Below are 25303 nucleotides of genomic sequence, written 5' to 3'. Positions count from 1 at the left end.
CCTACCAGTTGGGTATGGAGGTTTTCGGGGCATATCCAGCCACATGGTTCTAGCAGAGAAGCATCTTGGAGGTGCTTGATTTACTAAATGCAAATTATGAGGTCTAATTAACTTTTCTAATCTAACTTTTAACTCACTTTTCTTATAGGTTTTAGTATTATTTAATCACCTAATGCAGGTTCTTTTGTTGCTGGTGGTAATGGGCCTCCAGTTTCCAACTTTGCTAATGAAATTACTGTGTGACCCATGCCGGTATCAGAGTTCAGAGAGCTGAAGATCACTGACAAATGACTTGAGGCCAGGGGGACTGGCCCTTCCCTCTAACCCAGGGTGAAATCCAGCCCACATGACAGCTGTGGGTTATTTACATGGCGCTGGGAGGAGCTGCAGCTGTGAAGGAAGAGCAGAGACCAGTCAGTGTGTGGAGGAATTCACATGATCTTCTGACTGGTTCTGCAGCATGCAGGAAGTGAGCACGCTGGAGTTTATTCGACGGTGGAGATCAGCGTTCACATTAAGTGTGTGTTTGTTTTGAACAGATAGGAAGTCCAGCTCGCCCGATGGAGACTTGTTGCTGCAGAGCTCTGCAGAGCCAGCGGTGAGTTCTTGTTTTAAAACGGAGAAAATTCTTATCGACCAGCTGAGCGTTTGCAGAGTCAGAGTGTCTGAATGTGTTGTAATTATCGGCGTGCTGGCAGGTGGCCAGTTGTCAGGCTGACAGTCTTTTTATAAACACACTGCAGCACTTAGACAGAGTGAGAGGAAAATGTTCCTGCAGCAGGTCCGTTCACACTGAGGGAACACAAGCTGAAGGCAGAGTAAAGCTGAAACAGCAGGTCCACAGACACACAGCACTTTCATCAACAACTCCATTCAAATACACCATTCAGACCTCTTTCAGTTTAAGTGTAAGGATTGGCAATGTACAATTCAGGCTAAAAAATATACACTTATGAAAACACAAGAACATATGGAAACTTTGCTATCAACCAAAGAAAAGCTAGGCCATTAGCTGTTGGCCAGCACATGTTGCCAAAATAAACAACTCTGAATTGAATGTATTAATAAATAAAGTGAGTGTGGGTGTGACAAATCAAGTCTGGTTAATTCATTAACAGATGTGAATGATGTCACTATGTTTATTGTGCTAAAATTGATACCACTTGATATCTAGTTAGCATGCTAAAGAGTCTTCTTTGTTTAACGTATGCTAACATGCTTAGCCTCAAGTTTGGGCTTCACAGTGCAGTGGGAGCGCACCATGCTAACTGAGCCTAGCTACACAACTAGATCTACAGATTTATTGTGTTGAAAGGATGGAATAAATGAAGCTAACGTGTGTTTGACCATTACTGTGTATGGCACAGGTTAGAACTGTGACACCCATCACTGAACAACTTTCAGTTTCATAGAGCCAAAGAGCTAGATCCTAGATCCGAGATACATACATACAGCTGCCCCCAAAATTCTTAGAGCACCAAATGTGGATTAATCCTGTTGAAAATAGTTCCCCACAAATGCACCTCCTGCTTGAGTAACTAAATTAAAGGTTTTAAAGAATTAAGTCCTTCACAGCAGCTGGACCGTGTGACTTATTGACGTGTTTTTAATAGTTTTTGGACAACAGAGGAGCGCTGATGGTACAGAGGAATAAAGTTAAAAGAAAAAGTTAAACTGATGGAAACATCATCATAGTTAACACATTAGCAAGTAGCTGGAGTTGTATTTCTGTCGTCTTGATATTTGTCAGTGTTGGGGAAACAGTGCTTTAGTTACATGTGACAGTTGACATGTTGACATGTTACGCTTGGACATTAATCTACAAATTTCTCCTCTTTCCCACAGAAAAGAAGCCGAGAGCAGTGCAAGAGTGTGAAGAAATATCTTTGCCCTTCACCTCCTGTCACCCATCACTATACCTAAATCTCACAAACGCAGTACTGTCATGGATGACCCTTTATTTACACCAACCTCTCTTCAGACTCAAACAGAAGCCATTACTGCACCTGTGCTTACTGGTGAGTCTTCCTTCACCCTAATTGTCACAACATCCAACATGGTATGACAAGGATAATTTAGATTTATTACAACAGTCGCCCTTCTCCATCATTTCTATCAGTAATATTAGCTTTGTACTCACCAAGTTAACATCTGAGATCTGGGAACACTAAGGCCACTAAAAGAAGTCTGATACGACAAAGAAACCCGATAAGGTTATGCAGATTATCAGAACCAACTTTATGATGAGGTCAGACTGTAAGTGATCACATCTGATAGGTCAGTAATAATCCTTTATCGCACAGGAAAACACTTGGCACAGGAAAACACTTGGCACTGTGCACTATCACAGGCTTTGGTGAGTACATTATCATAACCAACAGAGCAAATGGCCAGAGTTTCAATAAAATAATAAAATGTGACAAAAATTCTACAGCTCTACTTTCATGTTGGAGCACAGTGCAAAACGCTGTTGTGTACAACTTTCCATAGTTACGGTGGTTTGGTTTATTGGTTACTCACCGTGCCCCAACAGTGGGAGGAAAGGTGCAACAGGTGCAAGAGTGTGTGTAGTGACATGCAACTGCAATCTTTGTGCCACGAATGGGAGAGCTTTGTATGGTTCACCGCCGTCCTACTCAGAGCAGGTCAGCTGCTCAGCAGACTTTTGGTCCATAGCATTTTGGTTACTTTATTCAGTTTTATTGCTCATCTTTCCACTTTTATTTTCTACTTTTTTCTAACAGCTGACAAAATAGTTGGGTTATGGCATTGAAGCCAGCCAGACAGAAAAAAAAAGATAAATGAGTGATTCTTGCAGCTCTGTAATCCATGACAGTTTGTAGGTTGTCTATACTGAAGACCTTTCCTTCACTCTGGTAGTGGTAACTCCATCTGAAGACAAAGGTTAACTGTTCCACCTGTAGTTTCTAACTGGAATAATGCTGTGTGTTGTCAAACCACATTTATGCAGGACAGAACCACTGGTTGAATTTGCAACAAGCAGAAGACAGTTGCAAAATAAGCACAGAAGCTTTTATGCTCTACTCATTTTGATTAATTATTCTAGGTTTTCTACTGAACAGCAACAGGTGTGTTATATACAGTTATATAACAGTTCACATAGTCTCATGAACCTTCTTTTTAACAAGTAACACCATGTAACTCCATGTTTTTTAATTATGGTACAGGTAGACATGTCGCTGTGATCACTGAGATGATGACATTTTATAGTGATGTTTCCAAAAACAAAAGAGTGTGACTTTGAAATTGATTGGTTTCTTCATGGATCAGAGCAGGATCATCTTGATAAAAAGATGAAGCTGGCAACTGTTTCTTAGGCTGAATGTCAGAAATCATTTTCCATGTAAAACATGGAAACCTAGGCTGAATTATACATTAAAAATCATTTTAGAATTTGCTACAACATATTAAAATGAGACCTCATATTATATTTACTTTCACTGTACATAATATGTACGTGTCTGTATTTTGCGATATATGATTATGGATCATTGTATGACAGATAAAATGGTGTAGTACAAAACACAGAAGCATGATGATTGTAAGATATTCAAACTGTTATGTTTATATTTCAAAATGTTGAATTCTGTTTGTCTCTTGGCAACGAGGAGCTGTCCACAGGATTCCCAAACTGCTGCAGGGCCATGACGACAAGAGTCCTGTGTTTAAACAGGATGAAAGCAGTAAATATGATTGGCTGTTGTCAACCTGTCAACCTCTTGTCAACATCTGTAACACGTCTAATGTATGATAATCTATGATAATTTATGATGTGAGATCATAGTGTGCGCCACAGGTGTACCACAATCACATCTGGATTTTATCAAGATACGAGCCTCAAAAAATGGCAAGCTTAAATCTGATTGTACTTCAGCACCACCATCAGGTCAGAGTTTCAATTTCACCATCACAACAGATCCTAAAAAGTTTTACTGCTGATACATTAAACTTAGAAAAACTATACAATTCAGCCATGGACAGTTTTCTCTTCTCCTTGCCTGAAAAAGTCTGTAATGTGTTTGACATTTATAAACGCTGACTCCGGTGTGACTGCCCACAGCTGCACCGGGGGACGGAGTTTGGAAAATAGAGTGCAGACTTTAGTGTAGTAGGGTTATCAAGGTACAGCAATAGCCTGACTTTCACTGCAGCTCTGGGGACAGCAAGTACCTACGCACATGACAGCCGACCTTGTTTGGCCGAAATAGAGAGAAAAGTTGGGCCGAGCTGGAGATGAGCATCTGGCCATCAGACCAGAGGAAGTGTTTCCTGCTGAGTGCTGGGGCCTTACCAGGTCAGGTGTTGAGCTGTGAAAAGCAGTTGCCTTGCCATGTTTTCACCTGCTTCTCCAGGTGCTCCCTTTGTGTATCTGTGCTTCCTGTCAGTCTCCATCCCTGGCCTTGGCTGTGAAAGGCAGTCACTGAGAAGCCAGACAAATCACATCGTGGGTTTTCTGCTTCCCTGAGGAGGACTGGACTCACTTAAACGAAGACAACATGAACACTGGGAGTAGAGATGAATGTGTGTTACAGCCAGCTGTGAAATAACACGAGGCTTATGTGGAATATTACAACAAAAAAAGTCAGCTGCTTATGGAGAAGTGTTTGCTGAATGGCTTCAACACTGTGTTTGTGCTGAGTATTGTGTGAGCACAGCAAAGAGAAAACAGATGGGCTTTATAATGGATGATAATCAGTCTTTTCATAGGTTTGAGCACTGAATAGGTAGAATGGAGAGGAGGCTTCAAGAGCAGAAAATTTTATGTTTATTTTTTGAAATGTATAAACAGGGCAGGTTTTAATCTGCTGTATTATGATGGGCTCCATCCATCTACCAGGGTTGTAGAAGGCTGGATATGGCTGTCATCAGGTCTGCATTCAGTCTTTTGCGTTTCTGAAATGGCCTTGTCAAGGATGCTGAGCAGGGTTTTTTTTTTTTTTCCCTGAGACTGACAGGGGTGATGTTGAGATCATTAGAATGTGTATGACCCACAGCTGAGAGCACAGCACTTTGATCAGGGTGTGTACTCAGTGTTTTCCTTCTCTTTGGAGGATGTGAAACATCCCCAGCAGGTGCCTGACAAAGCTCTGTCCAGCAGTTGTCTTTATGGATGTCTTTTTAGGACTCCAGTTACCCAACAGCAACCTCACAACCAGTGCACATATCCACAGGCTGAGAGTTTCAAGACACCAAGCACCTGCTATAGAAATGTGCCAGTCTCTCAGAAAAGTGATGCCTCTTAATTTGAGCTGACAGGCCTGATGCCTCGGTGCACATCATCATCATCATCATCATCATCATCATCCTCTGAGATCTCTGACGCTCTGTGATCTCTGACAGGTAGTGAGAAGACGACAACACACCTTGTCTCATCATAATGGCTTGTCCAGTGAATTTCATGCAGCCATTCAAGCAGGGAGCCGGAGCGGTTGAAAAACCCTTTGGCACGTGGCTCACCCTTAACGGCATGCACAACGGCTCGGTGTAACCGCTGGTTAAAACAGTGAATACATCTATCAAGCTTCCAAAGAGCTTTAGAATTTGCCTCTCATTCATCCAGTCACACTCACGATCGCACACCAGTGGCATGAAGGGATCAGACAACCCATGTGATTAATGGACAACCTGCTCTGCTGAGACTCAGCAGACCTCAGTCAGGCATTACGCTCTTCAGTGGCTGTTTTCTGTGAACGGAAGATTTGACTGTTCTTTGTTCAGTGACTTCAGTTAACACTGAAACAATATTACTTTGCACAGTTCAGGCTTCAAAAAATACAGCTGGATTTGGGCTCTGTGAACTGCCATCTTCAGCTCTTTCCACAGATCTTCTCTGGGGTTTAAGTCTGGGCCTTTGGCTGGGTCACTCAGGTGAAGACACTCCAGTGGTTCCAGGCTTTATGTTTCAGGTCATTGTCATGCTGCATTCAATCCCTCTGACCAGTCTCCCCACCCCTGGAGCTGAGAAGCACCCACTGGCATGATGCTGCCACCACCATGCTCCACTGTGGGGATGGTACTGACCAGGTGAAGAGCAGTGGATGGTGGTCACCGCACAGTGTTTGGAGTTTTCCCCAAAGTGCAAGAGTTGTTTTTTGTCATGCTCTCAGAGTCCTGTAAATGTAAATGTCATAATGCCAAATTTGGCAAACTCCATGGATGTCTGTAAGACTGAAAAAATCCTTGCAATCTGCGCTTCTGTGTTATAAAATGCACAAATAGTTTGTAGTAAATGGACTAAAACATGAAAAATGGGTTAGTGCTGGAGTTACGGCTGTGCAAATGGCTCTATCATTCATGTTTGATTCAGAACAGTATTGAAACTGTCCTGATCTGTGTGACTGGGGCACGGCTAATGAGGACTGTAGCTGTTGCCAGGGCAACGCCAGACATCTGAATGGCTGTGGACCGTGTGCAGCTGCCTCGGGCTCTCAGTCAAAAACAAGATTTCTAATCGTTTTAAGTCCTCTTACACATAATCCCATCATCATACAGAACCATGTGAAAGCCTGCAGTGCCCACATATAGCTGGGTGTGATGTGTTGGGGAAAATGTGAGAGTCAGAAAATTCAGCAGAAAAAGTGTAAATATGGTTTAAACATTGTAATTCCTCATCAGACATACATCTATGAAGCCTCTAAGGCAAGGACGAAGGAAGTAGGCGCACCCCCACCCTCCCCACCGCCACCCACTCCATGCCCCTGTCCCACAAGGCTGTGTCTGCACAAGAGTGTCTGCTTCACATCAGTACATGTGTGCAACTCAGGTGTGCAGACATGTTCGTGCTGTTTTTGACAGAGGAAGCACATGTTGCACCTGAAGGATATTTAAAGTTAGAGCGGATTTAGGTGCGTTTACACACCGCCCTTCCTCCTGCCAAGCCTGCCATTACACACGAGACACACGTGTGGTTTCACCGATGTCTCCACATGTGCCAGATGCTCAACCTGAAATTGTCATGTCAGTGCATCTGAGCATGCTGTGCTGGAAAGTAGAAAGATAGGTTGGACATTTGCAGTCCAAAATCCCTGACTGATGGGCTGTCTGTGGAGAGATGGCAGCTCAGTGAGAGCCTAACACAGGACTGAAGAAGGAGGAGGGTGGGGGAGCGATGGTGGTGTGTGTGTGTGTGTGTGTGTGTGTGTGTGTGTGTGTGTGTGTGTGTGTGTGTGTGTGTGTGTGTGTGTGTGTGTGTGTGTGTGTGTGTGTGTGTGTGTGTGTGTGTGTGTGCCTTTTTTTGCTTATCAGTTTTCTCCATCTCATTCCTGTCCACTCTACCTACTTCACCCTCTGCCTCCAACCCTTTGTTTCATCCTGTCACTCTGAATTTCTCGGCCTCAGTCTCCCTCCTGCAGGCTGAATAACTCACTCAGTCATCTACCTCATGACCTCTCCTTCCCTTCAGCACCTGTCCAGCTCTTTCCTCCTCCTCAGCCCCGGTCCTTCCTCACAGTGCTGATAGAGAGAGACACAGTGGATAATTTAAAAACTCTCTCCTCGCTTGTGTCTCAGTCTGCTCTTGTTGTGTCATCAGCTCTGGCAGCTTCAGAGGAGTGGAGGTCAGATCCTCTCTTGCCTTGTTTCAGCACAGGCTGACACTCACCATCATGTTAAGAATGGAGGCTATCAACATTGTTTCCTGTCCTTAGTGACACTGTGAACAGGCTGCAGAGCTGTGGTTGGAGCTGTTCTGGCTCAGTGTTATGTAAAAAAAAAAAAATAATAAGGTGGGGCAGTTTTAGCTGTGCGACCAAGGAAATTTTGCTACAGAGCCACACAGCTCACAATATACAACATGACAGGAGGTGTGGTGAGCTATTATTAAGAGTTTACTATGAATAACCACTGATCTTAGGCCTGAGACAAGGTGTGAAGTTCAAGGTGCATATCAAGACTCAGCAGTCAGCTTTTTGAATAACAGGTTAAATATCTTCAAGGATCTAAAGCAAGACCAGTGTGATCTGGAGGACTGAGAACCTTTATAATAAAGGTCTGGCTAAGTTTTGCCACCAAGAACCAACCTCTGATGTGTGTTGAAAGGAAACGGGATGTGAACTCCGGTCTCAGGTCAGATGCTTTGAATGGTCATCCATCCTTCCTGACCTCCTTGACTCCCTGCTTTGGATATAATAATATATTAATGGTTTTGTTTTCTGTCTCTGAACACACTACTCCTTGAAGGCTTGGTTCTAAGTACTCTGTTGTGTGTGCCATTGTTCTCTGCTCTGTGGCTCATAGTTAGAACCTGCTGTTTGCAGCTGATCCATATAATAATCCCCACATGGATAAAAACATGACCTGATGGTTAAAGGCTAAGTCTGAGCGGGTTTGTGTGTGATGCACAGTCACCCCTGTCTATTTCTGTATGTGATAGTTTGAGCCATCTCAGTTTATTCTGTTTGCACACGTCTAAGGATTTAGTTCCACATGAACTCTTAGTTTTCTTTATATCCTTAATCTTTGTGCTTGGTGCTTTTTTTAAATGTATTTTTTTAAATCCTGCATTATATACATCTATGTTTATTTGAGCAGTGTTCTTTTCTCCTGCCTTTTTTTTTTTGGTGCATTGGTGCAGTTCTTGGTGCATTACTGCCACCTGTGGACCATTAAAAACCACTGACAGGTACACATGCATATCAGAGATTTTACAAGTTACCTTTTATTTCATGATGAGTATTCAAATTTTTTTTATTTAATGTTGATATTGAATATTCATAATTGTATGTGGCAGTAGAAAAAATTCAGTGCCAACACAGAATCATCTAGGTCTGTTTTTTTTTTTTTTTGTTACCAGTCTAATGAGAGTTGGAAGGATTTTTTTCAGGCTTCTGCAGCAACAGTCAGGTTCATTTTTTCACACACAGTATTAGGTGACTGACAGTTCAAAGCTCAGATGGACATGAAACTGGTGCTTTGATAAAATGTTAAAGGTTCGACTCTGTGGACGTAGAAACCGAAGAATTTTACAACTGCCAAGAAGTTTTTCAGTAAGAAACAGCACCAAGCTTCAGGTTTCGCAGCTGATGGTGAAGCTGAAACTGAAGATTATGTGTTTGAGAAAAACCGAGTTTACACTCTGCTGCTTAAATCAGTTCAGTTTTGGATGCTGGATAAGTTAAGTAAGTATTTTGAGTTCCCACTGTGACTGGACTGGCGTTTAAAATGCCACAACAGCCGAGGCTCATGGGTATTACAGCCTTCCAACTGCTGGATACAACTTGTTTTCTTAAAAACAAAGTTGAAATAATGAAAAGTGATGGCACCAATATAAACTTAGGGGGAAAAAAAAACTTAAAAGTTGATCCAGTCATATTAGCGGTTTGTCAAAGTTGAGCTTTATCGGTGACATTTGCATGCATTCGTACATGTGTGCATGGACGGATGCATAAACACATGGCAAAAAATTGCAGTATGTTTTTCTGATAAACTGGGTTTTGGTGAAAAGCCTGATACTACTATGCGCTCTAAGTCACAGCTGGAACATGACGTGGGTCTGTGAACTGTCTTGGATGCGTTCAACAGACGGTTTGGGTGATGATTCAGGCTCTTACCTTTGTTCTCTTTCCTCAGTAACTCTAACCTGGAGCTTTAATTGGAACCGGTCTGATCATGTGACTGTCTGTGTTAACTTGTCCCCTCAGATTTGACAAGGTTTCCTTCTCTCAGCTACAAACAGAAATTGGCCAACATGAACACAATGAAGAACTGAATCAATCCAGTGAAATTAAAAGGGCAGTTCAGTTCCCCTCCCTCCCTCTAGATTACTTTCCAATATGAGTTTCATATTCTTTCAAAACAGTTTTGATTTACTGGAACATTGGCCTCAGTCACCGACGGCAGAATCACCTCAGTTCTGCCAGTTCTTCATAATATTTTATGCTTTCCTAAGTTGAATTTATTTGTAAATTCCAGCAAACATCCCGTCACTCTTTCTTGTTTTTAACCACTCTGTCAGTGATCCTTTTCATTCAGACGTTCATGTTCTCCTATGGATGAAGTGTTTTTTCTGGCACCATCATCAGGTCAAACTTTTTATTTGTCCAATATACACATGCAGATTTTCAGGTGTTTGAATTCGAGTTAAATTCCTGCAGCTTTGCAAGTATTTTATTTATGACCAAATAACTGCAAAAGCCACAGGTACATCCAAAGCTGCCATCAGAAAAGCCAAGACAGCGTATAAGACTAAGGTGGAGAAAAAATTCACTGAAGGAAATCTACGCTCATCTTGGCAGGGGATTAAGAACATGGCTGCTGTAAATAATACACACACCACTCACAAGACCATCCAGGTGGAAGGCAGCAGCCCAGCGTCCCTCCCCAACGACCTCAACTCCTTCTTTTTCCAGATCTGAAAAAGACAACACCTCCAAAACAGAAACCTTTATCTCCTCCCTCGCTAATGCTGAAGTGGAATGATCCTTCAGGACAGAGGAGGTGGTAAGAGCAGAGATGTAAAGTTGAGCTGAAGTTCAACAGCAGCGCAAAATGAGTTAACAACTTTCTAAATCAATTTGAAAAATTGAACATTACGACCTTCCTTAAGGTGAAAATAGCTGAGGGGTATTGTGTTAGATTGCATAGAGAGTAATTAAACGATCAACTACAGACCAGCTCCTTTCTACACACTGAGCAACCTGTAAAATATGGTTTCTACAGAAATCAGAGACAGATTCTCAAAACCTGGACAAATAAAAACCAAAGCTGTCTGCAGTTTGGGTGTAATTTGGGTGAAGTGAACACTGAGGGTGAGATAAAGTAGAGCAATGGTGGACGTGCTTGTGGTGGAGGTTGGAGGCCCCACAATTATTTGATATTTTCACCCTGAGTTAGACTCAAACACCTCTCTTAAAAGATGGAGACGGGGGATAAGTCGTTACCAGCAGAAGTTTGAAATCGCAAAAGCATCCAATTATTCACCAAAGTTGTTTGTGCTCCTTTGAGAACACTCTGAATCTTTTCCATTAAACTGATTCAGCGTGGAACCGACAGCATCAGGGGCCCTTCAGCCCACAGCATTAGAGCAAAGAACAAACATCTCCACAGAGTCTGACTGATAAAAAACATGATGGCCATTAATGGCACAAAGTGCCCGCTGAATGTTTGGCAGAAATCACCCAACTGCAGCGACACAAACACTCGGGAAATTCCCCAAGAGCTCAAAGTCTGTCTGTCTGCACACACTGATAAGTCTTGTTTCTATTGTTGGTGATCGTTTCTGTGTGGTTTTGATTCCCCTCTCACTGTTTAATGATTCAGTCACGAGTTAAATTGCAGCTCTGTATCTGCATGTATTTATTTGCTGAGAATATCCAGCTTGGTGTCAGCCAATCACAGCATTGTAAGGGTGAAATTCATTTGGCTTTCACTTTCTGCTCGGAGACGCTCAGCAGCTTCTTCTCCTTTGGCTTTGGATGACATTAACACCACTTCTGGGAATGTGATGAAAGCCATGTGTGATGCTCCCCCGGGGACAAGGTATTCTGTCAGTGTCTCTGTGAAGTATGTGTGGAGAGTCCATGATGTGGCTGCTCTGACGCTCCTTGGCCCCGCCTGCTCCCTGATCCCTCCAGGTTACATTAACTGGAACAGAAATCTGCCCTCTGAAGAAGCTTAGCGGCCACAGGCAGAGCAGATGTCCTATCTTTGTCCTGCAGAGGCCTGTGGATGTTGCTAATGAGACTAACAAGGAGACTTCTTTGTGGAAGATAGAGCACCCTGGCTTTTTTTCTTTATTGGAAAAATGTGACTTTGTTTTCTGCTCTCCATTTATTTCGTACGGAAAGCAGAAGGCTATTCAATTTATGACTGAATCAGGACTTTTCATGAAAATCTGCCAACTACACTGTGATACTTCTGTATGAATCAAAGAACCATATTTCAAAATCACAAGATAAAGTTTTGTACTTGTGAAACAGTAAATCAAATTTCTTATTCTATCCAATATTACAAATACGGCTTTAATTTGTTCCAGTATTCTGCAGACTGTGTACTTTTTTTTTTTTTTTTAGATTTTGTTTTCTGCTTGTGCTGCCTCGCTGCTGGAAACTTCTCCTGAAAAAATATTGATGATAACACAACAGAATCATCAGAAAGCTAAATGTCTATGGATTTTCTCAATTAATGAATCAGTTGTTTAGTCTGTAAGGTATCAGAAAATAGGGATAAATGTCACAAGTTCGCTGAGCCTGAGCTGACATTGTATAATTGCTTGCTTTGTCTGAACAAAAGTTGAAAAACTAAAAACTTTTGGTTTCTAATAATTTGAAATACAAGAAAACTGCAGCTCTTCACAGTGGAGAAGCTACAAACGCTTGACCAATTAGACAAAATGACTTCTGACTTATTGTCTCAGCTCTAGTTCAAACATGATTTTCCCTCTGTCACTGAGGCTCGCGCCCTTTTCATCTACAGGAGTCAGAGAAACAACAACCACAGCTGCTGCCGTCCGAGTGTTTTTCATCACAGATTGATTCTGATTTTATTCTGAGCACGAGCACCACATAGTACCAGCCATTTTTCCTCCTTGCTGAGGACATGTCCTGGGTCCTGGGCTCATAATTTCATGTCTTTGTAAATCACTTTAGTCAACAGTTGTTGTTTTTTGAAGTTTTTTTTCATGTTTTCATGTTTTTTTTTTTTTAGCAGAGAGCAGAACGACTTGTCAGAACAGACAGGTTTTTACAGTGTGCAGTCAGTAATTTAGATTTTCCAAACTCCCTCTCTTTCTGTGTCCCACATGATCTAGTTCTGTAATTCTGCTTTAATTGCGCTCGTCCTCATTGTAAACAATGCGGCGCCCTGAGAATATAATGAGTGGGCAAACTCCTCATTGTTTGAGGTGATTAAGTATTAATGAGCCTGTCTGTTAATTTCACACATCAGTCTCAACATTAATGCTGTGCGCTGTACACTGCTGGGCTTATTGGATAACACACACGCACACACACACTCTGTCCTTCAGTAGAAAGTCGAGTGAAGGTGGGCAGATGTTGCCTGAGCAATAATTCATGATTACCTTTAATCACTTTCTGTAACGAGTGTTTTGTCCCCCGGTGACGGAGACCAGGGAGCTGCCTGTGCACAACAGGGAGAAAGCTGCCTGTTCAAACAGTCTGACGAAACAGTCACAGCTGTTACAATAACAGTCATCTGGATCCACACATTTGAATCACCACCCGTATCTTAGATTTTATCAGACAGTCGCAAATGTTCTGTTGTTGAGAATTTCTGTGTCTGACTGATAGAGAATGACAAACTCTGGCAGAGATGAAAGAAAGCTACTTTGCTCACATCGCTCTGTGTATCTCAAACGTTAGGAAGAAAATACTGGCATTCATTTTTGACATTAACAAAAAGAGAAAAAAAAACCTTGATTGACCTGACAAAGATAAATAAATGGTATCAGTTATCACTGTTATATGTCAAAATTTGAATTTGTATCTTACAATTTTTTTCATTTTAACTAAATCTTGAACATTAATCTAATAACTTCGACTTTTTATTTCATAATATTGACTTTGTAAGTCACAACTTTGACAAATAAGTCAAAACTGATTGGATTTTTTTGTCTTAAAAGTTTCTTTATATTGTAATTTTATAATTGTTTCTTTATATTGTAATTTTGTTTAATTTCACATAATTTTGACTTTATAACTCACAATAATAAAATGGTGACTTACCACAAGCATTCTTGTAAGTGTAAAGTTTTAGATGAATCTTTTTTGGGGGTCAATAATTAGGGGTCAATGTTTAGACTGAAATCACTTAAATCACAAGATGATTATGCAGGGTGGGAATCAAATTCTGAGTCAAAGTTTGAAATAAAATAAAATCCTTCCCCAGCAGAAAACATCTAAATACACTGACAGTAAAATCATGATCACGAGAAATCCATCATTTAAGACACTGTTTTTTCATGATTCAGAGATTTGGGGAATTCTGGAATAAGCTTAGAAATAAAAGTCTCCAGTTCTTTGGTCTGTAATGTTTTTTTTTCTGTCTGATTGTTCAGCTAACATCTCCTCGCTTTCCTTTGCCGCAGATTACAAGATGGATGAAGGCTATTTTGACACCATTCTCCCTGTTATATCCACATCTTATTTGGTAACACTTTACATTAGGATATCATCAGATCATCATGAATTCATGCATGACTTATGCATTAAAGTCATGCATGAATATTTCATGAATCATCAGGAATAATCAGGAGTTAAAGCATGGGGGGAACATCATCATGAATTGTGATTTAATAAGCATGATGATGATGATGTTCTATAACATTTGGACCATAGAACCAAATCCAGCCCATTACAGCACAGAGCACATCATGAAATCATAATCAGCTAAGCATCAGTTACTCATGACTTTATCCATTTGATCTTTACTGTCCATTGTGGGTAAAACTGCAACGGCAATGTTCATCAGTTATCCTGAATTCATGCATGAAAAAAGCATGAACTCATGCATGAATTATTAGGGGAATATACAAGAATCCATGCTATCTCATGCATGAATACAATCTCCAGCATTATATCAATTAATTCTAGCCTGAGGGGTGAATGGACTGACCCAAACATGGTCCAGTCACAGCACATGGCACATGAACTTGAACTGTTGAAATTGACACACTCATGTCTGACTTCTGATATATGAGCTAACAGGGTAACTGGACCCAAATGTCCTTCATTAAACAACCAAGAGATCATTTTAATATACTTGTTTCCAAAGCAGTAAGTTCATTCTATAACTGCGGTATGCTCTTTAAGAAGCTTTTCATTTCTGTTTTTCCTCAAGCACCAGATATATCACCATATAACTGCTGAGTGTGAGCTCCACCAGCAGGGTCAACAAACCACCTAGCATGTTCTTCCTCACCAGTGGAATCCGATGGTGGTAGGACTGCTTCTTGCCCAGCCTCAGAATAGGCCTTTGATGCATTTCTTTCAGTCCAAAGATTCCAAAAACCCACCTGTGCCAGGTGGTGGATATTCACACCCATCACCATACTGTAAAAACAAAAGACCTTGTTAACATCCAACACTTAAATTCACCATCAGTATCCTATTAATCCTATAATGTGACTCTAAGGGTCCTATTTTCATACTGGTGCCATGTTCCAAGTGTGGCCAGTCACCAGCACAGTCACATTTTAATGAGGTGTGGTGGTCTCTCCTTGCCTGGGCTTGTTACTTTGGAGGGGAGGCACAGTAGTGGGTGTGTCATTGTGCCCTGGATCACATCGATTTGTAACCGCCAGAGCCCTGTGTCTCAGACCGGGTCGGTGGCATGGTGCAGTGTACCTGCAGCACACCTGGGTTACATGTTGTTTTAGTCACTTTAGTTGGAGAAACAAATGCACTCCTCTGAAAGCACCAAAGTAGATGTGTGTACCTGCTTGTTCACTTTAACACAAGTGGAGGTGGTTTAATAATCATTGTTAAATTAATAAAACTGGCATGTGTCCTGGTGGACAACGCATAATTGTTGGAGACTTAAATAGGACAAAGAAATTTGGAATGTTTCTTCACATTTTCTGCAGTTCCACAGAGTATAACACAATAGGGCCCCAAGTCTCATGAGCTCACTGTTCTCATTTAGCTCCCTTTCTTCTTTAACTTCATCTTCTGCATTTTATTTTTGTAGCCATTCAGTTAACTTGTTTGTCCTCCTCTTGGTCAGCTTTCCCTCCATTAAAGACAATGTTTTACTTCCTCAATTAAAAATTTCATGTTTCAGGATTTGGTGAGCCACTTTCTCTGTATTTTCTAAGCTTCCAGTGCAACTACTGCCCACGTTTTTGGGGATGCAATATTTTTCTCTAAGGAAGAGGGCACCCACTTTGTGAATGGACACTCACTCTTCTGTCTCACATGGCTCTGCCCAAAATATGTGGTGATGTATGCATTAAGTTGGCTAAGTCTGTTTTTTTTTTTGTTTGTTGGTTTATTTTGTTTTGTTTTGTTTGTTTTTTGTAAAATTCATAGCCAGCAGGCAGCTAGCAAGTACTAACTAGCTAAGTTAGCTGCCTGGCTAACGTTAGCTTTTTTTAAGGCTCTGCCTTCTAGTAGGCTGTAAAAACTAGTTTCTTCTCATGTATCATAGCATCATTTGCCAGCTTTCTAAAAATCTGGTAGCATTAGTTATGGTGCAGAAACCTTTTACATATTTAAGTTATACTTACGTTGTTTGCTAACTTATGGTTTAAGGAAGAAAAAGAAGTCCTGAGGCTAGCAACACTAATTTGGTAAGCTATAGTACTGATCTTTATCAGCTTAGCAACTCAGCAATTTAATTTTATTTCTATTGCACCAAAACTTAACTCATCTCAAGGCACTTTATACAGTCAAAACCTTCCAATATTATAGAGAGAAACCAGAACCTATGGAGGAGTCACTATAACCAATCAAAGAACAACGTGTAGCCAAATCAATGCTAATATTGCCTAATATCTGCTAAATGTGCAAGTAGTAAACTGATTATGCATTAGCCATATCACCGTTTTAAGGCTATGATATCTCAAATGTATGATTTTTAGCTAGTCATGTTTGCAGCGTTGTGTCCTAAAAATACTAATTTATACAACATTCTATTGTTTTGTATTAATTAGTTATGATTTGGCCATGGTTATGAGTACCTGAAAAAGTGTCCATACAAAAGAAAGTTGTATTTGCAATTCCTGTTCCAGCCTGGTCCTTATTCCATCATATCAGGGTAGGCAAGTATTTCACCAGCTTATTGAGTTAAGCCTTGCAGCAAGTTTCCATGTCTGCACACAGCTATTTCCTCCTCAAGTCTGTTGTGATAGCATCTTGCAGCTGGTGGCTGCTGGCCAGCACACAGCATGCAGACACATGTAATATAGACCAGAAAACAAAAATGTAATAATTAGTATTTGACTAGTATCTGTACAGCTTTACCTCATGTCACCTTCTTGTTGGGATATAAAAAAGCAGAAGGAGGTGACAACATACTGATAGTCACCAAAACAATCTCCTCCTTTGAACCAAAGTGTGGAATATGTTTAAAAAAACATCAATCAAAAAAATCAATCATAGCTTCTCTGTCACGGAAGATATTTTTTTCTGTGAATGATTGAGTTGCATGCTGAGCAAAGAAAGTGACTTCACAGTCTAACGCAATCTAGGCACTAGACCACAGCATTGACTGTTTTGCATTGTTGACAGCCCTACTGGGTTACAGTCTCTGCGGCCAACATGCATTTTAAGACATCTGTTATTGCAGACCTGATTTTTCTTTTTTTTTTCCCCCAGATGAATTCTCTTCTGGTCTATGCAGATGTTACATGCCTGGATGGCCTGTGTGTGTGTGTGTGTGTGTGGTTGGTGCCACCCCTCTGTATTTTGTTTTCTTTATCTTTTAAGCTTGCTCAGCCAGGCCTTTTGTTTCCTTTGTTTTCTCAGGTAGCCAGTAATCTAGGCCTGGTTTTATTGTAACTTTTTTTGTTTTGTTTGGCACAACCACTGGTCCACATCTCCCCCACCTTTTCCATTTTGTTCCATTTTGATTTATGTTTTCAAATAAACAAACAGTATACCTATACTGACTCTGTTCACTTACTTTGGTTGCTTGTGTTACAGACATGAAACCCCTAGCTTCCACCAACTAAGGTTGTAACAGCAGACATGTTAGAACATTTGCATGTGAGGTAGTACCTTATTGATAAGTAAAATTGCATTCCTTCAGTGATATTTGCAACTAATTTGTAACTAAGTCAAACTGAAATAATTTATTTATTTATTCAAATGGGCATGATTACTTAAAAAAATTATAATATTAATCCAATCTCTATAATTACTGCTGGCATTTTTTTTTAACATGATCTAGTATTTTTATCTCTCTGGCTTTACAGTTTGCCTAATGCAGTAAACCAAATTAACTATATTGTGGCTGTATTTGCTGCTAGAAAGTGCTAGCCTAACTTTATCCAGATTTCATCCAGGCAAAACCTGAGCTGATGGCTGTAGTAAGACGTGCAGCTGAGTACTGGATACCCAAGCTTGGGCCACTTTAGGCATGACTTATGAGGCCCATATCTGGTAGTAAAAGCTAATGCCAAAAGTCCAGTAGCACCTGACTCTGAACTGATGTGGACCAGAACTGGGAAAATGAGCGTACAAATTTTTATCTCTGTTAACCGGAAAGAAGGACGTAGACGGAGGTGTGATGCCAGCACCCGGATTTTGTAAAAAGTTCACTTAGGTAAGTCACATAGTGTGGTCAAACTGAGTTAGACATAAATTGATTTTGTTTTTGATCATAGCAGGTAGTTATTAGCTCAATCAGAAAAGGGTTGGACTTAGTTATTTGCTAGTTTGTTAGTCAGTAACTGAATTGGGAACCGGTAACACTAACTCATTAAAAAGTGTAGGCAAGTTAATGAAAGGCTATTGGACATCATCATAGGTCTGTAGTTATATGTAAATTGATTGATTTTTATCTATCATTTCTTACTGTTAATGTTAGCTGCTTAGCAATGCTAGTGAACGGGCTAGCATTCACATGCTAATGCAAGGCTACCTGATCCTGCTGATCCTCAAATGAACCAAGTATCCTGTATTATAAAGCAGCTGGGGACATGATTTTTAAGCACACTACACACTGCTACACTAGATTACAAGTAGAATAGCTATGCACCATTGAAGTCCTTGTCATTGATTGAATATATTGCATTTCCTATGTGTAATTTAAACTCTTCTCTGTATTCCAGTGGTGGCCCATGGTGCAGGATCTTACAGCTGCTATGCTAGAGGTGATAACTAAAAAGCAGTCACTGAAGATGATGTTCATTACGAAATAGTGTTGATTTTTTTAAAAAAAATGTTGATTTAATTCATGTGCAATTCATGTGCATGAATTAAAGCACATGATTTAATTCATGTGCTAAGACCTGTCCCCAGATGGGGACAGGTCTTAGCTACTACTCCCAAGGAGAAAGGCTGCATGAAGGAGCTCAGAGGGTCTGTGCTGTGCTTTGTAAATCTTCTCTGACTGCATCAGACATTTCTGTAGGATAAAATATATCTGCATCTCTCGTGCTTAGTATGGTTTTATATAATCACAAGTTATTAGAGTTAATTGTATTACTGGTCTGTTTTAGGTGGTGTCAGACCTTAAGGGACTGATGTTTTGCACAGCTGACAGACTGCTGAAACAGCTGCCTGGAGAGGGACGCTACAGCTATAGGCTCCATTTCACTGGGCCAAGCTGGTCATCACACATACACACACACACACATACACAGCTGCACAACAGCTTTATGTGTTACTATGGGCCAGAGTAAACTCTAAGGCACTTGGAAAGAGGTACAAAATGTATGGATGTTACCTGAATATATAAACAGAAATAAATGGTTCATGGTTTCATGAAGGCAGATTATTTTATAACCGAATAATTCCATAATTCTGTAATTCATTCCACTAGCACATTAGCAGATCTGACACCACCTCTTGGCATCATTTGGGAAATAAGGCATGAAGATGACCACAGTTTCTTCTCGCATTGGCTGAAAGTAATTTCAGCTGTATAATTTCTGCATTGCACCATTTCATTTGTCACTTATGACATCTAATATATGTATATATCAATGGAATACACAACAATGGTTCACACAGTCAGTGCCCCATGTGTTGTCTATGGAGTAGGCCAATTTGAGGATTCTCTGATTTGATAACATTCAACATTTGTTCCTTTTATTTAGCCAAAATTGCTTTCAAATTAATGAGCTATAAGCTTATGAATGTCGTGTGATTTGAATTCATACACAGCTGTTTTTGCACTTTTGCTTGCAGTTCCAGACTTAACTTCACTTACAGACTTTTTCTGCAGTTAAATTTTATAACCTATAAAGAATTAAAAATGTGACATATAAAAACATAAACAGTTTTAGGTGACATGATGTTAAGAAGTGTTGTTTTTAAATTGTCCTCTTCTCTCCCAACACTGACTCCTTCCCAGTCAGAGAGGTGACATTCCACAACCCCAGGACCAGTCTATGATGCCAGGAATGGACATGCCCCATGTCACCGCCCTTGCCTACTACCGGACCCCGACTGCGGGGTGGGCCCACATGGTGCTGACTCCATGTAATTTAATTTGGCTATGCCTGACTGGGCCCCGCAGGCACCTGGAAAGAGGAAAGAGGAGTCAGGTGAAACTGATTCTTCATCTTCTGACTTGTGTTATTATGAGCTGGACTCAGGGAAACAGGGAGCAGGGAAGAAGTTCAAGAAAATGAGCAAGAAACTGAGAGGTATGCATTGAGTCATTCACAAACTGCCAGTTGGTCAGTCTCTCTTTGGGCAGTAGGTCCAAACTGAACTTATTTGACCACACTAAACACTGAGATCCACTGAGAAGCTAGAAACATGTTGGGCTCCCCTGAGGTGTCAAAGACTTCACACTTGCAAGTGTTGCACATTTTTAAAGGGGAGTGTATAAATAAATCTGTTGTGAGGCATATTGACCACTGTCCACCTAAAGCAGGAAGCTGTCGTCACCAGATTCAGAGCGGCGACAGTGTAATACTTTCCTGTTGTTTAAATATAACTTCGTATGTTTTGTGATTTTCTCAAAAGTGACTGTGAAAAGGCAGTGTAAGGAAAATGCAGCGAAGGTTTCTGTGTCTGACCAAAATAATATCTGACAAGATGGAACTCGGATGTATATGTTTTGTTCCATTCTGCAGCACATATATGCTTCTGCTCGAGGGCAGTGTGTTGTATTTCAGCACTGACACAGGCTCACTGTCAGACTGTAGTCCATTTCCACTCCCTAAATGACTGGTTTGGGATTGTTCACAATACAGCGAACCCTTCAAAATACAGCGAGCGTAGAGTTCTGGCTTAAATGAGACTCAACAGGTGTCTGTTTTTTTATACAAATTTTTTATACAAATCAAACAAAATGCATACATTCAACTTATGCACACACATTGATGGTATAACATACACAACACAGCCTATAAGGATAATAATGCATCATGTTAATGCGTAATCATTCAGCCTTATTGTTATGATACATCCACACCCATATGCCATATGTAAAAAATCTTCAGTTCAGATTAGCTTTGCAAATTCTGTGAAGCCATTGACTTAAAAAAAAAAAAAACTACACAATGATAGACTTGTAAATACAAATACAAATACCTAGACTTGATAAAAATTCTCCACAATTAGGAGTTTTTTTTGCAGGTAAACTGTTCCACAGCTTGACAGAATGATAAGAAAACATCCATTTATCAGTTACAAGCCAAGACTGCCTTATTCCATGTCAGCAGTCCTAATTGGCTTCTTACATAGATAAGCTATACAGTATGTGTTGTCCTAGACAGGCAACTATCAGATTGGACATCTAACAGTCTGTGTTCATCTACTTGCACCATTTGCCATGACCTACAGATATGTGCTTACCTTTTTCTCACAGAACCCACAAGCATTATTTGGTGTTGTTCTTCATGTTCAGTACCAGATTATTAATATCAGCCCATCCTTTAATCCTGTCTAGGTCTTTTTGCAGTAATGTCTATATATGGTCACAAATAATGAGGTGCATATACACTTGTATCATCTGCAAAAAAATGTAATTTGATTGGATAAGCACACATGAAATATTGTATATGTATATGAAATAAAGGAGAGGCCCAAGACAACTGCCTTGAGGCACCCCACACTCTATGTTCACAGTGTGTCACACTTGATCCTTTTCCATCAGCTGCTACAACATGGTGTTGGTAAAAGATAAGAGGAACACATCAGCAAAGCTGAAGCTTATGCAAGACTGAGGGTAGGTTGCAGAACTACTGTGGATCAGGCCCCAAATGTAGAACTCACAGTCACTAACCCAGATCTGTTTTAAAAGACAGGATAACCTAAAAAGGCTTTGCTGTAGCTTGCAGTGGCTTTTGTGAGCAAACAGTTGGTATATGTCATGTATCTGTTTAGTTACACTTGTTTATATTTTTCCAACTCTTGCAGCATTACCAGGCTGTATGTGAAACCTTTTTGTTTTTGTTTGTCATTATAGACCTATATGGGATTTTTTGTAAGGTTTTACCTGTTATTTCAGATGTACAGGGACCTAAAGTTCACATGTTATAGGACATGAACCAAGTACTGTTACAAGTACTTTTACAAGTCATTTTAGAATTACACCATCCTTAATGGCTCTGCATTCGTCAGAAGGACCAAGTCACCACTTTAGCTGAGGAGCAACACTGCAACACATTGTAGTCATGAGCAGCTAATGCTGAGTTAATGACAACTACAGTGTTTGGATTTCAACAGAATTCCCCTGCTATGTGCTGTGAATGGCCAGTTTTTTTGGGTCTGTCCATTTAGCTGCAGGATACTGTGAGGAACACATCACAATGAAGATGACTGAAAAACAGTTACTGCATTACTTGATATATTGTTCTAGCATGTATGATAATGTGGATTTATTCATAATTTAAGTCTTGCATGAGTTTATGCTTTTGTACAGGAGCGACCCCACAAAGAATTAGGAACCTTTAGGGTCTGAGGATAGTTCAGGTTGGTAGACAGGGTCTACTGACTGACTTGGTGGTCAGCCTCTTTCCAAGGGTCTGGAACACGACCACTATAGAGGAAGAAAGAATCAAGAAAGAATGTTATTATTTAGTAATTATTTATTATTTATTCATCCAGTAGTCACTGAAAATGTACTTAAAACAAAACAAAGAACTATTTCATCTCCCCAGCGTTGCGCTCCTTGTCTCACTGTTCGAGGGTGCCACTCCACCTGCTTTATGCCTAGATCTCTTCCATTAGGGACAACCTTAGTTTGTGGGCTCGAACTTATCAGTCACCCTTCATGTGATATTAGCTGCGGACAGTTTGTCAGGAGGTAAAGCTGAATACAGAACAGATACATGTTTTATTGGACAATTTAACCACAGCACTGACTTTGTGGACTTTGGGGCTCTTGCATGTACAGGTAAATTAGTACAGCACAGTATACAGTATACAGTATACAGTATATATATATATATATATATATATATATGAAAAAGAAAAAGAGGATGTGTGATTTTTTTTTTCCTCCAAAATAGTCTGTTTACCAGAGCAGAGCTGAGCCGCTGATGCAAGCAAGATAGTCCTCAGGAGTTTGGACTCACAGCTTCCATTAGGGACTAGCTAATGGGAACCCAGTTCAACTGGGCTCTGGTGACTGCATTTCAATTCTGTACTTGATGTACTGTGACCAAATGATTTTTCCTAAACGATCCATAAACAGACCATTTCAGGAGGGAAAAAAATGTTATTGACAGTTAAGGCTCTATTTTCATGCTGCTGCATGATACTATCTTGGTGACTCACAGTGCACCCTGATGGGAATGGGGGTGCAGAGGGTGTCCAAGCAAATCCAAAAATTAGTGCATGCTTGTAGTGCTTTTGTTCCATAGGATTTTAGTCCCTAAAATTACAGCCCCCTTTGTTAATGTTTTGTTCATCTCTGTAGTGCTAGTTTCTGTTTTTCAACCAGGTGACGTGATCATTCAGACAAAAAGGTTTTCTGTTTGACTGCCAGTGAGACAGAGTACTGAGTGAGTCATATCTGAAGGCAGCAGGTATCTGTTCAGGCTATTGTCACTGTCTGCTGTTGTCACTGTCAAACCACAATTACACACAGCAAGTACACTGAACTGGTCATTTTGATTAATTACTCTTCAGTTTCTGCTGCTTAGCAACAGTTGTTTTGGATACTGACAAACTGAAAACAGTTCATACAGACTTATGAAATATCACACATCAATTAAAAATTTCTGTTCACTAATAAATCCATCGGTACCATCTGTTCCCAGTCCCTCAGCGTCTCCATCTAAAACCGTGGTTTACCGGAGCAAAGGTTAATCAACAGCAATCTTTTTATTTTTCTCTGCATCTGTTTGTAAGTGTTTTATATTTGTTGCAGTTCTGGATTTGGACTGGATTTCCCTTAATGTTTCTGATTTAGGGGCCAGCGTAACTGGATGTGCTGGATGCTACCCAGATTCATGTTGTCATGAGTCAGACAAATCAGTAACACTAATCTGGTCCAGAGTTTTACAGAACTGAATAAATACATTTAAGCAATGCAAAACACAAAGGAACAAGGAGAAACTAACGTTTCCATTTTCTCAGCTGTGATCACCGCCGTCGTCCTGGTGCTGATTGGTCTGGCTGTGGTTGTTACTCGCTACATGTTGAGACACAAGGGATCGTACGACACCAATGAGGCCACGGGCACTGAGTTTGCAGACACGGTGGATGTGATGCTGCGAGATGACCCCACCCTAAGGGAAGCGATGGACACCAGCAAGAAGGAGTACTTCATCTGAGCGTGTGCAAACCCCTGCTGCTGTGTCAAGAGACACACAGTTTGACCAATCAGCTGTCTGAAGACTGAGATCAGTTGATTAAATGAGTCAAGGCTGGTGTGCTGCTGCTTGGTTGGAACAAAAATCTGCAGCCACACGACCCTTTGTGGAACAGTTTGGGCACCCCTGTTCTATGGGAAGAAAAAATTTTAATGTAATAATGATCAAAAAAAAAGTCACTTATCTTTGGCATTTTTATATAAAAAGCATCACATTAAAAGATGCTGTAACCCATCCATGTCCCTGTGAAATGTTTTCTGTACTTCCAGATTGAACAAGGTGCCCTCCTCCCACCAAGGGTCTCCAAACTGTTTTCCATTGAAATATCACAATATAGTGTCACATGATATGAAATTGCATTTATGGGACAAAAGCTTTTTGATCAGAGCTGAAGCAAAATATTATCCCTGGACTCTGAAACGAGCCGACTCACAAACAGACATCTGTGTTATCATTCTGTGCTTGACTGTTGAGGAGAGCTGCATTTACTTTTCTTAGTTTTATTCAAGTTAAAACTTTGTGAAACATGTAGTCAGACAGTCAGATCTTATGAGTGTTTGCATGTTTGGTTGAAAACTGAAAAAGTAAGTGATGAACTGCATGAATGTTCAGTATGTGCACATAAAGCAGTATGTTCTGAACAATATAAAAAAAAGTTTTTGACAGATGTGGTTCATTTCTTTGTGACAGTGTGATGTTCAGATGGAGGTCAACCTCATGTCTATAAGTTAAAGGACAGGTTCACATTTTCTCTCTCAAAACAATACATCACACATATAGTACAACTGTTATTTTTGTCATTAGTGAAAAAGGGTTAAAGGACATGTACAACTAAATCAGCGCATTTACCTATAAACCTTCATCAGCTGTGCTCATTCAATTATCAGT

At 40.4% G+C, this 25303-nt stretch overlaps 1 protein-coding gene across 1 annotated transcript; it reads left to right on the top strand.

The window, feature by feature from the left end:
- The first annotated feature begins 386 nt into the window (after positions 1-386).
- Positions 387-25080, top strand: gypc (glycophorin C (Gerbich blood group)). Its single transcript, XM_041056949.1, has 5 exons — positions 387-598; positions 1846-2018; positions 14063-14099; positions 15218-15222; positions 24180-25080. Exons 2-5 carry the CDS (start codon positions 1946-1948, stop codon positions 24374-24376), a joined length of 312 nt encoding a protein of 103 aa, XP_040912883.1. The 5' UTR covers positions 387-598; positions 1846-1945; the 3' UTR covers positions 24377-25080.
- The last annotated feature ends 223 nt before the right edge of the window (positions 25081-25303 follow it).

Source organism: Toxotes jaculatrix, chromosome 15 (assembly GCF_017976425.1).
Source record: "Toxotes jaculatrix isolate fToxJac2 chromosome 15, fToxJac2.pri, whole genome shotgun sequence".
NCBI classification, from domain to species: Eukaryota; Metazoa; Chordata; class Actinopteri; family Toxotidae; genus Toxotes; species Toxotes jaculatrix.
This window is presented reverse-complemented; position numbering and strand designations above follow the sequence as displayed.

What these genes read in the sequence shown, in the direction of transcription:
- gypc (XM_041056949.1), top strand. Translation starts at nt 1,946, where the DNA reads ATGGATGACCCTTTATTTACACCAACCTCTCTTCAGACTCAAACAGAA. An exon ending in TACTGCACCTGTGCTTACTG is followed by an intron (nt 2,019 to 14,062) that starts GTGAGTCTTCCT and finishes CCTTTGCCGCAG; the next exon opens with ATTACAAGATGGATGAAGGC.